Source organism: Xenopus laevis, chromosome 5L (genome assembly GCF_017654675.1).
Source record: "Xenopus laevis strain J_2021 chromosome 5L, Xenopus_laevis_v10.1, whole genome shotgun sequence".
Lineage (NCBI taxonomy): Eukaryota > Metazoa > Chordata > Amphibia > Anura > Pipidae > Xenopus > Xenopus laevis.
The window spans coordinates 50,787,292-50,805,940 of NC_054379.1; the positions used below are offsets into that span (position 1 = coordinate 50,787,292).

The window sequence follows — 18,649 nt, forward strand, 5'->3', positions numbered from 1 at the left end:
CCCGACATTAGGTAGCAAATTATGTTCCAGTTAGTACAACAGAACCTCGATTTTATGTACCCCAAAATGTACATTTTCCAAGATTATTCAGTGTTTGTTGCGGTCTCGCGCCTGTATACTCCATTTGTTTTTTTCCTGAATCTTACATTGGGACAATGTAGCAGATATTGGTGGATTATTTAGAAGATATTCAGAAAATTATGTTTGTGATGAACTGATTAACACTGACAAACTTTGATTTTTCAATGAGCAGAAGATTTTATTTTATCATTTATTTGGCTATACAACATCCCATGTGTTATTATTACCTTTATTAACATAGTGCTGACATATTCTGCTGCATTTTATAGAGATTATTGTCCTCACCTCATTTGGATAAAGATGCAAAATATAGAGCTTATTTGTTTCATGTTGTGAATGTTAAGACCAAGGCTTATATAGGGTGAAATAAGAATACAGAGCAAAAGAACATTTACAGGGCATCTCTCTTTTTTCGCTATCTATTATATTTTATATGGTGTTTGTCTATTGTTCCACGTTATGCCTTGCAATATATATTGTATTTTATTAAATTTCCAAGCTTTGTTCCTGCTAAATATTCTTCAAATTTGGCATCCATTTCTTTGCTCTGAGCTTCAGAAAAATGGTTTTTCCAGTCTCCAACATCACCTTCAAATGAAGCAAAATACATAAAAGCTTTATCATGCAGAAGTGTTGCAGTTTTACAGTGCTCTTCTTAAAAAAAACATTTTAGCTCCCTCAATCTATTATTCTCCTTTATTTATATAGCACTGACATATAGATCATTCACATTACTCCTTGTCCAATTTAATTGTTAAAATATACGTATTTAATATCATAACCTTCTATTCAGTATTTTTCTTCATGCACAAATTGCTTATAATTTGCAATGGATGCAACTTTCATAGGATTTGTGTTAGAATGGCATCACTTCCAGACCAGTGTCTAGTGTTAACAATGACAGGGTTTTATTCTCAGGTCAATTGTGACTCCTGACCTTGGAATTACTGCCAACCAGATGATATAGGTAACCATGGTGGTCAGGGCCCCGAAAACTTGTATTGGAATGCCTTCCTTGAATTTTTTTTTTTTTTAACTCAGGTGAGATTTTTATTTGGTACAAGCAATTACACACACAGGTATAACAAACCTTACATTAGCATACATAATTGACAGGTTATAAGAAGTAACCGTGATAAGGCAACTACAGAAAAACAAGTTATCCATGTCTCAGAACATCCTGTAAACATGTCAGTTTATACATTCTCCAGTATCCACAGCTGCCATACTTTCAAATACTGATCAGAGGTATTGTTACGCTTAGCAATTAATTGTTCTACATTACACATGTTTTGGACCGATTTTTCCCAGTCAGCATAGAGAGGGGGAAGTGGAGATTTCCATACCTGGGCAATGAGTCTGCGCGCTTGAAATAGAATTTTATGAAGTATTTTTTTTGCTGGGCGAGTCAACTGAGTAGGTGGGTCCATACCTAAGATATACCACTTGGGGTCAAGCGGGATCTCAAAACCCAGGATGGTGGTAATACGTTTTTGTATCCCAACCCAGTACTCCTGTAAAATAGGGCATGACCAGAACGTGTGCAGTAAGGTTCCCTCCTCAGCATTACACCTAATACAAATATCCGGAATATCAGGGTTGACCTTGTGCAGCCGAGATCGTGTATAGTATGCTCTGTGTATCAAGTACAGTTGTAAAATTCTATACTTATATATGGGAGAAATAGATAGAGGGGTTAACAACACCTGGGCCCACTGATCATCAGTAATATAGTCAATGGAGTGCTCCCAGCGCGCCCTTGCCTTGATAGGGATTCTCCGCAATACCAAATTTTGTAATTCTTTGTAAAAGTGGGTGATGGAGTGACGGGAATTTTCTGAGATCAATTGTTCCATTATGGAGGAGGTACCAAATTGTAGATGTTTAGATTTAGTCAGTCTATAAAGCGCAGCTCTTACTTTGTGGTATACTAGCCATTGAGATTTGGGCAATGAGTAGGTTTGTCGTAACTCATTAAAGGGGACCATGCCATTGTCGGTCCAAACCTGGCCTACACACCATATCCCTGCCTGGATCCATTCCTTTGGCTTGGAGAGTTTGTCTAGGGGGGCCAGTTTACTGTTATACCATAAGGGGGTTTGCAGTTCTAGTACTGCAGGATGGGCCAGTTGGAGAGACCGTTGCAGACAGAGTTTCTGGGATTCCACCAGGAAGCAGTCGCTCGTCAACTGTTTAGTCTTATAAAGGTTCAGGGCCAGAATGGCATAGAAAGGAGGGAGATCAGACTATAATAAACACTGCCATAGCTGAAACAAGGCGTCTTCCGGCTGAGCACCTTTCAGAGTGCGGATTTGTGCGAGTTGGGCCGCCAAGTAGTACAGATACATGTCAGGGAGGGCCATGCCCCCATCAGTTTTAGGTCTCTGCAGCGTTTTGATAGCTAGTCTACATCTGTTGTTTCCCCAGATAAATTGCCGAAAGAGAGTCTCTAAGTGGGCAAAAAAGGGGGGCCTTCCTTGAATTTAACAGGTGGCACTGCCAGAAGTAGTGTGATTTCCCTTCAGACCCTGCCCCAAATGTATTGATAATAGAACTTTTTTTTGCTGAGACAGTTAGGTTCTACAGGAGATTCTTCTTTTTACTGCAGTGTCCAATCCCAACACACGTCCAATGCTCTATGTAGAGAAGTGCCCAGTCTAAAGTGGCTGCAGATGAAAGCTTTCTGTCACTAAAAAATTCTTGGGACAGAGGAAAGAAAGGGGCACAATTCAAGAAAGGGTCAGTGAGGCATAAGAGGAGAGATTAAGGGCAATGACACATGTGGAAATGAGATGCCCGTGACAAATCTCTTCTGTGGGTGACTCATTTCCACCAAATACTTTGTCACCAGCGATAAAATGAATTGCTGGTGGTAAAACATATACGTCGCTTGATTTTATCAACGGCGCCTGATGTTTCTTCTTGATGCAACTTTGGGCCAATTCAGAGAAATAAAGGGCTGAAGAGGAGATTTGTCACGACTGACCAATCTCCTCATGTCATTGCCCAAACAGCATGATGGTTCTGCTGGGGATCCATGCTACACTGTTTTATTAGCAAGAGAATTTGAACACAGTGACAACAGTTATAATTACCCTTCTTGTCACTCCAGTCATTGTGTTCCTCCCTTTTGTCTGTTGGAAAGTTGGGGCTTCAGTAGCCACCTCATCTAATTTGAAATAATGGTTTTGGAGTATCAGTACCCATTGCTTCTTATTGTATATTATATGCTTGGAGTGCCAATACCTTCTGTCTTTCACCATATGGAATGTGCATGCGCTGCCAGTAATTTATTTAATCACAGGGCTGATGGAAAAACAGAAAAGGCAGCTGTTGAAATAACTATATTTTCATACCTTTTCTAAAGACAACTTTCACAAAATAACCATGAGTTTCATCTGATTTCGCCTTCATAGACTTGAATGTGCCTTTGTCTGAAATTATCTGGACTTGCTCCTCAGTCAGTGAATACCCGAAGAATGAGGATATCTTCTTGACTGCTTTGTATAAATCCTGAAAACATATATTTTAATCAGTTCCTTCTACAGTTGCTTATTAACTACAGCTTGAATCTTCTTCACATTCAGAGGCTGAGAGAGTAAGCTTGAGTGAGTGTTCAATATGACAGCAATATCAATTGCAATATCCTATTTCGGCTATTCTTAACTATTTATAGCAACCTCCTCACCATGCTGTGTCTCCCTATGTCCATATGCTGTTCATAAACCTGTTGTATATGATATTAGGCGTCATTGGACTGGGGAGGTCAGGGCCCACAAAAGCTACAGAATCAGGGCCCCTCCCACAGAATCAGGGCCCCTCCTACCTTCACAGCCCTTGCCTCATCTGCAAACCATCTCCTCCCCCTAACTGCCAGCTAGTGCCTACCTGCTCTTTTCTGTTATTGATCAGGTAGGGGAGAGGTCCGGGAGTGCAGTGGCTGCGGGGAGTAAGTCTGGGCCAGCAGGGCACACAAGGCCATTGGGGTTTTCCCCCAGTGTCCTGTCGGTGTCCAGTCTGACCCTGATATTGGGTTTATAGTTTGCCCCTGGTCTAGTAACTTACTAACAAGGAATAAGATGTTTTGCTTTAAAACTGTAGAAATGTAAATACGTGATTTACAAGTATAGTAGTAGTTAAAAGATGCAGATTGAGAGTGTAATAATGGTACCAGTTTCAGATACTAAAAATGCAAATGTGCTAAATCAGCTCTTTTCTTTAGTGTATGCAATAGAGCAGTCAGAATTCCAAGACCCACCTCATAGCCAGGCCCAGATTTGTGGGAAGGCCACCTAGGCCCGGGCCTAGGGCGGCAGGATTTTAGGGGGGCGGCATGCTGCCCAACCACACCCACATTGGTTCGAAAATACTGGGGATGCACAGGAGATACAATCTCCATGAAAATTTGCACGAATAAAGGGGAGGGGACAGGGGCGACAAATGGCAGTGGGCCTAGGGGCGTCCGCTATGTAAATCCGGCCCTGCTCATAGCTGCACTGGTGGCTCAGCTCATACTAGCTAGTGGCTGACTCAGGATATGGTTTATAAAGCTTTACTAAAATTGAATGTGAACAAAGTGTCAGGGCCAGATGGAATACACCCTTGTTTACTAAGAGAGCTTAGTTTGGTTTCCGCCAGCCTCTATTTCTGGTATGGTACCTATGGATTGGAGGAAAGCTGATTTCTATATTTAAAAAGGGATTATGCTCTCAGCCTGGTGATCCTTTGTTAATTGATCACATTTAAAATTTTGTCCTGATGAATGGCATTATGAGCAGTAATCACAGAGTGACTTTATGAAGGATAGGTCATAGTCAGAGATGCTGGACAGCGGGCTGATCTATTTGGATTTTTCCAAAGTGTTTGATACCGTGACCCACAAATGACTGCTCTCTAAACTAAGGGTGTTGGGCTTAATGAAACGTTTGCACATGGATAGAAAACTGGCAACAGGATCAGATACAGAGGGTGGTTGTTAACTGTACATTCTCTACTCGGAGAAAGGTTCTCCCTGAATCAGTCATACAGGCTGATACATTAGATAACTTTAAGAAGGGGTTGGATAGCTTTTAAGCAAGTGAGGGAATACAGGGATATGGAAGATATCTCATAGTACAAGTTGGTCCAGGGACTAGTCAGATTGCCATCTTGGAGTCAGGAAAGAACTTTTCCCCCTCTGAGGAAAATTGGAGAGGCTTCAAACAGGGTTTTTTTTACTTAAAATGTTGAACTTGATGGACATGTGCCTTTTTTCAGCCTAACTTACTATGTTAGTATGTATTAATTGCTAGGTTCATTAATTAATGTATTAATGAAAACGTAATACTAGAGGCCCCACACAGAAAACCAAACAATAAAAAATAATAATGGAAATATATTTGGCGAGAGAAAGAGACACAAACTCTTCTGAATAAACAGTATCTCAAGCGCAGAGGTACTAACCTCAGAAAAAAAACTTGCTTATGTGTAGGGTTTATATAAGTCAGGGAGCCACATACGTGTCTGCTTGTAAAGATAATTCAGCTTACAAACTTGGTGTATGGGGATTGAATTAATTATTCATTTAAATAGTGAACATTAAACATAGTTATTGGTACATTTAAATGTAATTACTCTTTTAGAATGTGCATCAGAACATATATCTAATGTTATACAAAAATAAGGATCTTTTATGTCTCGTCTCTATGATAAACTAACCTCTTTCATCTCTTCAAAAGTCATTATCAACGCATTTTCATTATCAATGTGTTTGTTCCACTTAACAGCATAATCAAAATATGATCCAAAGACAACTGAAAACAAAAGAATGTTAAGTTTAGGACAACATTTGGCACAAGACTCTGTACTGTGTATGAATTCCTTATGCACAGGGCCCTGTACAATATTTTGGATATCTATTTGCTAGTAGGGATGCACCAAACTTAGAATTGTACTATTTGGATGAATTCCAAATCCACCACAAAAGATTCAGCCGTATCCTGAATGTAATTTGTATATGGAAGTCAGAGAAACCTGCCAAAAATGTTGCAGTACGTCGAAAAGAATCATCACCACAGTTGTCATGCGATCTAAAGTCATCTGCTAATTAAATCTTGAAGGCTTCTGTAAAGCTTGAGACAAATAATCAATTTCAGACAAATAATTATTAACTATCACAAGAATAAAAATTGACAACAAAAAACATCAGGAAAATTCTTGTTCTATGCAAGAGCAAAATAAGACTGGGTCAGCATAATATTTCTCTCTGTAACTTAATACAGTAGATCAGCATTGCTTATGTATGATTTACTAACTAGAATTTAAATTAACTATTTAGTTACCCAAACATTATGCCATACCTCAAAATGTGTTTTCATAATGTGTGGTATACATTCACTTTATTTTTCATTTAAATCAGTGTTGCTCACCAACCCCTTGGATGTTGGTTCCATTGGCCTCAAATCGGTGCTTATTTTTTAACTCCTGACTTGGTGGCAAGTTTTGGTTGCATAAAAACCACGTTTACATCCAAACAGAGCCTACTATAGGCTGCCAATTCACATAGGGGCTGCCAAATATCCAATCAAAATCCTTAATTGACATCCCCAGGAACTTTTGTGTGCTTGTGTTTCTCTCTAACTCTTTTTACATTTGAATGTGGCTCATGGGTAAAAAAAACAATTGCAATGACAAAAGTACAGGTAAATGCGCCTATAGTGGGTAATGCCCACCAACCTATATGAAATATAAAATTTGGACTGTATAAAATGTACATTAACGGGCACTCACAATCAAAGTGTTAAGGACAAAGGTATTGATGGTAAATGAGAAGCATAAAAAGGTCAGTGTCAGGAGAAAATGCAGACTCCACATTCTATATCACTACTCACTAAAGTGTGCAATTGTTAGCACACTTTACATTCAATGCAAAATTCCCAATCCAGAATTCCCAGAATTTTTGATATTTACAGCAGCTCTCTCTAAATGAGGATGGATAATTGGAACAAAGAAGTTGCACACCATATACGCATAGGGGGTTATTTACTAAGCTCTGAATACCCGAAATTTCCCAAAATGCAAATTTTTTTTTTTTATAAAATCTGACTTTTAAAAAAATCACAAATTTTTCGGAATTTATTAAACCTTGAGGGCTAAAAAGCCCGAATATAGAACGACGGACGGCATCTCAAACTTGTCGAGGTTGCATATAAGTCAATGGGAACAGCCCCATTGATTTTTGGTTGTGTCTGGGGTTTCGGCAATTTCACAATGTTTTCGGAGCTTTCTGGTGAAAACTCCAAAAAATTCTGAGATTTCGGGGGAAATGTAATAATGTAATAATAAATAAGCGTTGAAACCCCGAGTGGGTTAGATCGGAGTTTGTAGCAGGAGATATTGAGATGAATTCGGACTTTGATAAATAACCCCCATAGTGTTCCAGTAATGGTGTAAGTGTTATTATATGATATCGAAAAAAAACAAATCAAGCAGAGTGAGTTGGTAGAATTGAAGAAATTTTCAGAATGTTCATCCTGTTGTATAAAAATCACCCATTAAAGCAAAAACAAACACTTAAAAAAATTACCATTTCCACTTATGAAATCCTTAAAGAATGTATCCCATGAACTGTAGTTGGGAAGACCTGGGTTGTTGTTGTAAAAATGGTAGAAGGATACTGCTGTGTCTTTTGGATTCCGAAAAACCACCAGCATCTGTACATGGTACAAACAAGACAAAGAATGTCCTCATAAAGCAGCAACAGTCCATCTGATTCAAGAAACAAAGTAAAAATGAACATGGCTGGTAGAAGACTAAGTAACAGAGGTAAAGATCTGCTTTTTTTACTTTAGAAACTCGGCAGCCGTCATTGACTGGCTTCTGGGGGCCACAAGGTCTTTATCAACAATGTATCTGAGAGAAGACCTATGAACCTAGGCCACATCTAATCAAACACCAATAAATAAATGCTCCTGTTAAAAAGTAGAAGGAATTACAATGACTATAATACGGAGGTCTGGTAAAAGGTTGCCAGGCTGTAGGCTTGAAAGAGCAATTATGATACCTAGTACTTTGAGAAGTGAAGCCATGCAGGAGATCAGTTCTATGGACTCATTTAGCTGTTTTTTAAAACTATTTCATTGAGCATCTCTAGGCATTAAGTGTTTAATACGGGTAGAAGAAAAATATTTATGCCCATGGGCAACAAAACTTTGTTTAAAACCACCACAATTTGTATTATACGAATGATATAAAACCTACCAAAATGAAAGTGGACATTAACCCTTGGCAAGGACCTCTGAAGAGACACAAGCATATAGATATATAGAGAGTTTCCCCTGAGGAAGACCACCTTTGGTCAGAACGCGTTGGGCTAACTATATCTAATTTTGAATTAATTTGTTTTGGTAACATTTTTTGATGTAATACATTTTCTTTATTTTCTATTTGAGTGTGCAATCCTCCACTTCGTTTTTGCTCTGTAGAGACACAAGGCTGAACTCTGTGAACACTGCAATTAATATTTATAGAAAGTAGCACATTATTCTATCATTGTTATGTATACTTTCATTGCTTTTAGGTAAAATTATAGTCATACTGATGTTTGCTGAATTAAGGCTTATTTTTATTACATTTAAACAATACTTTATTCTATGTTTTGTTTTTTATGAAATTATAGTCTTAAAGGAGAAGGAAAGCCACGGAGGCATTTTATTGCCAATAGATTAGCTGCAATAGTGCAAGCTAGAATGCTATATTTATTCTGTAGAATATTTTACCATACCTGAGTAAACAGCTCTAGAAACTCTCTGTTTGTTTAGTATAGGAGCTGCAGTATTAATGTGGTGTGACATCACTTCCTGCCTGAGTCTCTCCCTGCTCTGGGCTCAGATTACAGTGGAGAAGGGAGGGGTGGGGGGAGAGGAGCAAACTGAGCATGCTCACGCCCAGGGCAATGAGGTTTAAGCTGAAGGCAGGAAGTCTGATACAGAAGCCCATGTGTACACAATAGAAGGAAAGAAATGCAGTGTTTCTTTTGACAGGGGACTCAGAGCAACATTACTTTGGGGGTTTACTGGTATATTTAGATGGACCTTTCTGATAAGGCTTACTTAGTTTTAACCTTTCCTTCTCCTTTAAGAGAAAACTGGAGTTTTTTTGGTATGGGGAACCTTATGTAACAGGCACTTGTAGACATAACATCTAGACTCACCATGGAATTTAATCACTACCACTAATTCGTCACTTTTGCCTGCAGTGTATATATACCCTTTGCAGCTGGGTAATAAAACTTTTGAAATGTAGCTTCTGTATTTTAAGGCTGATGGCAGACTAGATGGTTTTCCTTTCCTACAGATGACTGTTCTCAAAAGTTCTCAAAAAATAATCTTTCAATCCATGTTAATTAAAATCAAGGTATGTAAAACACTTTACATATGATTGGTGTAATAATGTGAAAATGAGGAGAAGGAAGGCATTTTGTGTGGCCATAACTGAACAGGTGTAGGGGACTGAATATTTAGTTATCCTTTATTCAGGCAGTCCACTAATGTTTTGGTGTAGTCCTAAGTATAGAAGGGAATATGGTTTCCTTTTCTCTGATAAAGGAGACCTGTCACCCTAAAAAAATTCTAATTCCTATGTTGATGTTATACAATCAAAATAAACTTCACTTATGTTATATAAATTATTTCAGTCTTCTTTCTATTAGTCTTGGAAATCCAATCACATCAAGCAGGCAGGTGCCATCTTGTGGACACTGTTATTGAGACAAGCTTTGCACCATGCCAAAATCTTGTTTATGCTCCAAAATGGGGCACCTGATGCCCATGCCAATTCACTGGCTACAGAATTAGATGGTGAAGAGGGAGTGGGAATATGGGAAGTGTAATGATATCTAGGAAATGCTGAATATAAAGTGAGAGTAATTTCCTGCCCCTCCTCTGTGCCTCAAGCATAGTGGTGGTACAGGCAATATATGATTGACTGCTGAGACATTTAAACGTGTTTATAACAGGTATATATGTTTTAATTAAATAAGGGAATTTGGGTTTAATTTAAAGTGGATTTTTAATATATAGCTTTTTATGTCCGAATGACAACAGGGGAGCTTCGCCAATGAGGCGAGTTGAGGCTGTCACCTCAGATGGCAGCACCCCACTAGGTACCAGGGGTGGCAAAAATGCCGCTCCTGGTACTTTAAGAGCCGAATTTCCTGTTTTCAAACTGGAAATTCAGCTCTTCTAGCGCAGAGAGCGCAGTTAGGCTCTCTGCGCTACCATACTGGCCCTCTCTGCTGCCCTCGTGGACCCCCTGGGTGACAAGTACCCTTTAAAGTATTTTTCTGACATTTCAGTAGTTGGCCAGTCAATGTCATTGTTCTATTCTATAAAGATGGATGCACACACGTATATGGTCTCTTTTGGTTCCCCTAGTTGCTAGAGTTGGTGTGGTGTGCTCCATAGGGCCTGAAAGTAAATGCATGGATAGTTTTGTAATATACACTCCATGAGGGAAATGCAGGATCAGAGTAGTTTGTAGAGCAGTCAGAGGCTCCAACAAAGAAGCTAGTATTGGGTTAGTTCCCTCAACACTGCCAGTATAGGGATTCACATGGTTAGGCTAAGGGACAGAGAGATCCTTGGCATGTAGGACTACTGTTGCCTAGCACTGGGGGTTTTTCATAAAAAAACAGGCAATGCTAACTCTTGAAGGGGCAGATTTATCAAAATGTGAGTTTAGAGCTTAATAAATAAAAACTCACCATGTTCTATTCATTCCTATGGGAATTTTAGAATTGGATCTATCAATGGGTGACAGTTAGAATTTGCCATTTGAAAAATACAATTTTTTGGATATTTTTCAACTTTTTTTAACACAAGGACTTTTTCTGGATACTTTCTGACCTTCAATAATCACCTACTTGAGCACCTCCGCTAAATTGGACTAATTATGCAATCAATTTGTGGGCTGAGGAATGATGGCTGGGTTTAAATAGCCACTTTGTTCTGTTCACTGTTACACTTGAGAAAGGGCACCATTCTGGGCCTGAAACATGTTGTGTTAGTTAGTCTGAAAAAATAAACCTCACTGTAGCAGTTAATCTGCTTGTTGGAGTGCTCTCCTTTCACCTGTATTAGCATTATACTCAAGGCAGGCAGTACGTCCTTAAAAAGATTGACTGCTTTGGTAGTGTGCTGTGATATAAAACTGTCTGTGATACCATATTCTAGCTTCTATTCTACAAAATGCAATCAAAAAGACAAAAAGTCTAATTCAGACAATATTACTTGAAAAATTAATAGAATTAATTCCTTACCTTTAAATTTTTTTGCAAACACAGATTTTGGCACGTTATCATATTGTAAATGAGTGGAAAAGACTCTTGGTGATGGTTCTTGGTTGTGTTTCTACAGGTACAGGACAGGTAGGAAATGTGAGAAAATTATGTGACTCACTAGGATACAAAAGGCAGAGAAAGTGCTCACAGACTGAAAAAACATCAGAAGTTGTTTACTAAACTGCAATCACCAATATAGTTTTTTTTTTTTTTGTGATGCACATATAATATTGCCTGTTATCGCATCCACACTGCATAAACAATATTACATTGTTTAATGACACCATGGTTATCAACAAAAAACACCAAAATGTACACCAATTTTTTTACACCCAGAGAGAGGTACTATGTGAAATAGCTCAAGTGGCACATACGGATATGTGAAGCAGAAAAAATTAAATGAGGGAACTCAACAGATTTTAAAGCAAACTGCAATATTGAAAAGTTAATTGTCCTCCACGACCACCATGGAGAACGTCCATACAATACAGAATCCCAATGAGTAACCTGCACTGCATTCTCAACAGTCGCTCAGACCCAGAAGTACTAAAAATTAGTGATGAGCGAAATGCATTGAAGTCAGTAGGCGTCAGTTTTATGTGCAAGAATTTTTAAGTGTGCAACAACTTTTCTCGCTCCAAATGCATTAAAGTCAGTGGGAGTTTTTTCTTGTGGCAACTATTTTTGTCTCTGTGACTTTTTTGTCCAAATGCATTAAAGTCAATTGTCGTTTATTTTCTTATGGTAAAGTTTTTATCTAAATGCATTAAAGTGAATGGGCGTTTTTTTTTATGACGACTTTTTGGTTGCGGCAAATTTTTCCGTGGTGAATTTGTGTCGCAGTTTTGTGACAAATTTGCAGATGGCAAAATGCAGACTCTCGTCACAAATCCATGGCTGGCTAAAAAAAATTTGCTCATCACTACTGAAAACAAACAAAAAAAGAGGGGTGTGTGGACCTTGAGGTTTGATGAATTAACTATATAAATATTTGTTAGTTCAATAAAACTATGGCCCTCATAGAGGTTTTAATAAAGGGGCAATTGCCTAGTCCACACCAGATCTGGGGGCCCACCATTAAACTTTTAACTGATATAACTTTAGGAGCTCAAGTTAAAGTTCTCCTGCTTGAGTCCTTTTACAAATATCTTGGGGTAGCTGTGGGGGCTCACCAATAAGATATTTGCCTCAGGCCCCCTAGTACTTTAAAGTGGCCCTGATGCCTCACTTTTTTTGTTTATGTGAAATTGCACCCAAAATTGTATAGAGGGAGATATGTGATAGTGCCAGTTTTTTTAATGTTAGTACAGGTATGGGACCTGTTATCTAGAATGTTTGGGACCTGGGGTTTTCCAGATTACAGATCTTTCTGTAATTTGGATCTTCATGCCTTAAGTCTACTAATAAATGATGTAAACATTAAATAAACCCAATAGACTGGTTGAGATTCCAATTAGAATTAATTATAACTTAGTTTGGATCAAGTACAATGTACTGTTTTATTATTACAGAGAAAAATCATTTTTTAAAATTTGGACTATAATGATTAAATTATATTATAATTCATTATAATGGAATCTATGGGAGACAGCCTTTCCGTAATTCGGAGCTTTCTGGATAACGGGTTTCCAGATAATGGATCCCATACCTGTATACAAATGCTTATTGTTTTAATGCTAGAAATACCTCAAATTTGTCAGGAAGTCCAAATTCCAACACTGGTATGCCAATGGTTGATTCGTCCTTTTTGTACACAGCGTATAATAGGTCCTTTAATATTTGATGAGTCCAGTTGGATCCTTGGCAAAGAAAGCAATGACAAAGCTGTAATTCATTGTGACAGCATGCAAGCACATCAATAGACATATAGCAAGAATGTCTATGCTCTCATCTTACATTATTTGCACCAATTCTTTTTTTTTCTGTGTGCTCTCACATTGATATTCTCTGTCTATTTTTCCCATATTATTATGAACTCTTTCCTACTCACTAAACAGCAAAAACCACAAGTTTCCTCAAGATCACAGTGTAATTGTAGTGCTCTGTGTCATTGGCATGGTCTCTTGACCTATACTCTCCTTATCAAAATAGCAGTCCATACCCAACTCAGCTCATGCTTTTTGTTTTCCTTCTCCTTATGTAATATGCCTGCAACAAACTCTATGAACACATACTAGCCCAGAATAGATAAACAATAGCAATAAGAAAAACAGTAACAATAGTAACAAAGGTAACATTTCATTCCCAAATATCCCAAATATCTCTCTCAGTTGCGGTTAAGTTTTTCTCCAGGCATGGATCTGCGGTAAAATTCTGTATCTTCCTTAAAGGGGTTGTACACCTTCAAACAACTAGATGGTTTCAGATAGATCACCAGAAATAACGACTTTTTCCAATGACTTTCTATTTTCTGTGTGACGGTTTTTCCAATATTGAAGTGTAAAGCGTAATTTCTCTCCTTCTGAAGCAGCTCTGGGAGGGGGGGGGTTGTCGATCCTGTAAACTGTTCTAAATGGATACATTTAGTTGATACATTTCATATCTTTGTCCCTGCTGAGCAGAATCTCTGGGTTTCATTACAGGCAGCTGTTAGAATTGATACAATAGTTGCTGATACTCCAGAGATGCTGCTGAGAAATGTATCAACTAAATGTTGCAAAATTGTAACAGTTTAGAGTCTGCGCCTGAATTACTGAGTTGCCAGACTCAAACACCAGAGACACGAACATTTTGGAAAAACAGTAAAAAATAAATAATTGAAAGTAATTGAAAAAAGTCTTTATTTCTGGGGAACAATCTAAAAACAACTGAATTGAAAAAAGTGTTTGGAAGGTGAACAACCCCTTTAACTTTATTTCTATGGAAGGTTTACACAAAGTTTGCTTGTTTGCATTGTTTGTGATTTAGGGATTATTATCAGCCTTCTCATGGCATAGAAGAAAAGAAATGTGAGCTGTTAATAAAAACTGTATAACTATATATCCTTTGTATTTGGTGTAGAACAATGAACACAGTCAGCACCATTGCGCCACAGCTAGAAGTTCAAGTTCACTGGAGTGTGCAAAATTGATCATTTAAAAGACCCACTAATACCAATACTGGTTACCAATTTCCTGCTGCTGGTCACTCTATCTGAGGCAGGTCCTTCTGCTATCAGTAGGAAAGAAGAGGTTTGTACTTTTGATACCTGTACAACTGCTTCTGTCCCAACTGAAGCACGTGCTAATGGAAAAGTTTAAAATGAATGAAAACAGGCTTAGAAACTGCAGTTACTGTGCTGCAAGGTTTATTAACAACATGTTTTGAGCAAAGTGGCTTTTTGTCAAGTGTACACTTCCACAATTTTAAACATCTCCTGCTATCAGTACTGTTATTCCTGTTCTCTAGTAAAGACTGGCCTGTTCCTAACATTATATGCTGCTGGCACTTAAGTCATTGTGTGTCTTACGTTGGACTATTGCTGTAGCAACATACTGTGGCAAAGGGACATATGTGCTTGTGGGGTTTTTAAGGAACTGAGCTTCAATCTACCAAGCATTTATACCAAACATCATAGGCCTACCCATCTGGCAAATCAGATCATAAAATTCCATAGTATCAGAGAGTTACTCAGTTGTGGCAAAGGAGAAAACATGTACCTCTGGGCTTTCAAAAGGTACTAAGTAAATATATGCCATCCATTAACCCCAAAAACCACAGGCATGCCCATCTGACAATGATATTGCACCTTTCCATAGTAATGTAGAACTACTTAGCAGTTTGAGACAAAATACAAGATAGTTACCTAGGAGATTTCAGATGTATACAACATTTTGGTCCATTTAGCATGCAAAACTGCAAGGTTTTCCAGGCAATACTGGGTACAGGTCTACCTACCTATCTGGTCAATGATATTTCAGAATTCTAGATATTATATTCTATAATATCTATAAAATTCTATAATATAATATTAATATATATACCTTGAGAAAGGTCCCCGATTGGACCGAAACGTCACATCACGTCGGCTGTACATGCACCTTTTAATACTGTTGTCTTGAATAAGAAAACCTGGTGTTGCTGGTATGATTATTATACATTATTCAGTTGTTTCCAGTAATGGTGTGCGAAATTTCTACAAGGTTTTGTATATATATATATATATATATATATATATATATATATATATATATATATATATATATATACAGGTATGGGATCTGTTATCCAGAATGCTCGGGACCTGGGGTTTTCCGGATAACGGATCTTTCTGTAATTTGGATCTTCATACATTTAGGGGCACATTTACTTAGCTCGAGTGAAGGAATAGAATAAAAAAAACTTTGAATTTCGAATATTTTTTTGGCTACTTCGACCATCGAATTGGCTACTTCTACCTTTGACTACGACTTCGAATCGAATGATTCGAACTAAAAATCATTTGACTATTCGACCCCCTACTTCACCACCTAAAACCTACCGAGGTGCAATGTTAGCCTATGGGGAAGGTTCCCATAGGCTTTATTAGCTTTTTTTAGGCGAAGAAAAATCGTTCGATCGATGGATTAAAATCCTTCGAATCCTTTTAATCGTTCGATCGAACTAATTGCAGTAAATCCTTCGACTTTGATATTCGAAGGATTTACCTTTCGCAGTCGAATATTGAGGGTTAATTAACCCTCGATATTTGACCCTATGTAAATCTGCCCCTATATATACTAGAAAATCATGTTAACATTAAATAAACCCAATAGGCTGGTTTTGCTTCCAATAAGGATTAATTATATCTTAATTTGGATCAAGTACAAGCTACTGTTTTATTATTACAGAAAAAAAGGAAATATTTTTTTAAAATTTGTATTACTTGGATAAAATTAAGGGGCACATTTACAAAGCTCGAGTGAAGGATTCGAATTAAAAAAACTTCGAATTTCTAAGTGTTTTTTGGGCTACTTCGACCATCGAATGGGCTACTTCGACCTTCGACTACGACTTCGACTACGAATGGAACGATTCGAACTAAAAATCGTTCGACTATTCGACCATTCGATAGTCGAAGTACTGTCTCTTTAAGAAAAACTTCGACCCCCTAGTTCGGCAGCTAAAAGCTACCGAACTCAATGTTAGCCTATGGGGAAGGTCCCCATAGGTTTGCCTGTGTTTTTTTGATCGAAGGATATTCCTTCGATCGTTGGATTAAAATCCTTCGAATCGTTCGATCCTAGGATTTGCGCTAAATCGTTCGACTTCGATGTTCGAAGTCGAACGATTTTAGTTCCTAGTCGAATATCGAGGGTTAATTAACCCTCGATATTCGACTCTTGATGAATCGGCCCCTAAGTCTATGGGGCCATTCCGTAATTTGGAACTTTCTGGATAATGGGTTTCCTAATAATGGATCCCATACCTGTACTACAAAGCAGCACAAATATTTTGCAAGGCAGACTGACTTATCAAAAATAAATTTCTATTATTTTAAAGGGGTTGTTTGCCCGTGAGTTAACTTTTAGTATGATGTAGAGAGTGATATTCTGAGACAATTTGCAATTGGTTTTCATTTGTGATTTTTGAGTTATTTAGCTTTTTATTCATCAGCTCTTCAGTTTGAATTTCAGCAATCAGGTTGCCGGAGCCCAAACTACCCTAGCAACCATGCATTGAAGAGACTGGAATATGAATAGGAGAGGACCTGAATAGAAAGATGAGTAATCAAAAGTAGCAATAACAATATATGTGTAGCCTTACAGAGCATTTGTTTCTAGATGGGGATCATGACCCCTATTTTGAAAGCTGGAAAGAAGAAAGCAAATCATTTAAAAACTATAAAAAAAAATTACTAATGTGAACTAATGGGAAAGTTGCTTAAAAAGGGCCATTTTGAAAAATATTAAAAATAACTTAAAGGTGAACCACCCCTTTAAGGATGTTACATCCAATTTCCCAAGCAAATCTCAAACAAAAACTAGTCCTTTGACTGCAGTGTTATAATTATCAGTGTGCAGAACCAATGTTCTTCAGTCTGTATCCCCTTCCATCAAATATTGTTTTCACCAAATACCCAGCTGTTTGCAGAGTAGTTAGGGCAACACATTTGATTCTTTTTCTGTAACTATTTGATCACCAAAAATAAAAAAAATGTGCTGTAAGGGAGAATAACTTAGTTAAAATTAAATCCTTGTGTTACATACCACATTTAGGATAAGAAGCAAGAAGTAAATCATCTTCTCTTAACTGAAATGATTCCATAGCCTTAAATGTATCTGGATTGCATATTAGTTTGGGGAATAAGATTCCATTGTATGTTAAGAGCATATCATCCTGCGGCATATCTTTACAAGCGTCCATCAAAGCTTCCATCTCTTTACGGAATGTCTTCAGACTAGCCATTTTGTAGAGCAATAATGTGTCTACTGAAAATAGCAATCTCCCTGTGTGTTTCTCTTATACTTTCTTGCTTGTAAAAGGAGGGTAAAAAGGGCAGTACTTGGACCATAGCCCTCCACAGTTAGAGTAATAGATAAAAGCATTTGGATTGGTTTCAAGGAAAGCGTTACATAATAATGGGTTTTCACATATATACATTTTCATTTTTTTTTTTATTCTGAAAAGTATAATTAAAAACACCAGGTGTAATGATTATAAAAACATATTCTATTCAAATATTGTCAGTTGTCAGTCGTACTTTGCATTAATGCAGTAAGGGAACAATGTGCATTCTGTACAAGAAATGACTGGATGACAAGTCAAATAGTTTGTTTGTATAAAGTATAGTAGTGTTTTTAAAGCAAACACACCAATTGTACCAGTGCAGGGAAACGTTACATTATTACATTATGTTTTAATTATTTTAAAACCACTTTAGCAAAACTGTTATAACACTAAGGGGCCCATTTACTTAGTTTGAGTGAAGGAATAGAGGAAAAAAAGTTCGAATTTCGAATGGTCGAATATGGCTACTTCGACCATCGAATGGGCTACTTCGACCACAACCATCGACTTCGAATCGAACGATTCGAACTAAAAATCGTTCGACTATTCGACCATTCGATAGTCAAAGTACTGTCTCTTTAAAAAATTCTTCAACCCCCTAGTTCGCCACCTAAAACCTACCGAGGTCAATTTTAGCCTATAGGGAAGATCCCCATAGGCTTCCTAACAATTTCCTGAAGGAATATCCTTCGATCGATGGATTAAAATCCTTCGAATAGTTTGGTTCAAAGGATTTAATCGTTCGATTGAATGATTATTCCTTCGATCGTAGGAATAGCGGTA

General features: G+C 37.6%; 1 protein-coding gene across 1 annotated transcript; it reads right to left on the reverse strand.

Moving 5' to 3' along the window:
* Positions 1–538: 538 nt before the first annotated feature.
* LOC108716319 (sulfotransferase 6B1-like) lies at positions 539–17,767 on the reverse strand. The gene is made up of 7 exons (XM_041563731.1): positions 17,566–17,767; positions 13,085–13,197; positions 11,378–11,468; positions 7,646–7,771; positions 5,779–5,873; positions 3,438–3,594; positions 539–669 (listed from the first exon to the last, which is right to left on the reverse strand). Exons 1-7 carry the CDS (start codon positions 17,762–17,764, stop codon positions 539–541), a joined length of 912 nt encoding a protein of 303 aa, XP_041419665.1. The 5' UTR covers positions 17,765–17,767.
* Between the last annotated feature and the right edge of the window lie 882 nt (positions 17,768–18,649).

Excerpts from the sequence above, each read along its gene's own strand:
- LOC108716319 (XM_041563731.1), bottom strand. The coding sequence starts at position 17,764 with ATGGCTAGTCTGAAGACATTCCGTAAAGAGATGGAAGCTTTGATGGAC. Across the intron at positions 13,198-17,565 it reads TGCTTCTTATCCTAAATGTG|GATCCAACTGGACTCATCAA; the intron begins GTATGTAACACA and ends TTCTTTGCCAAG. Across the intron at positions 670-3,437 it reads GAAAGTTGTCTTTAGAAAAG|GTGATGTTGGAGACTGGAAA; the intron begins GTATGAAAATAT and ends CTTCATTTGAAG.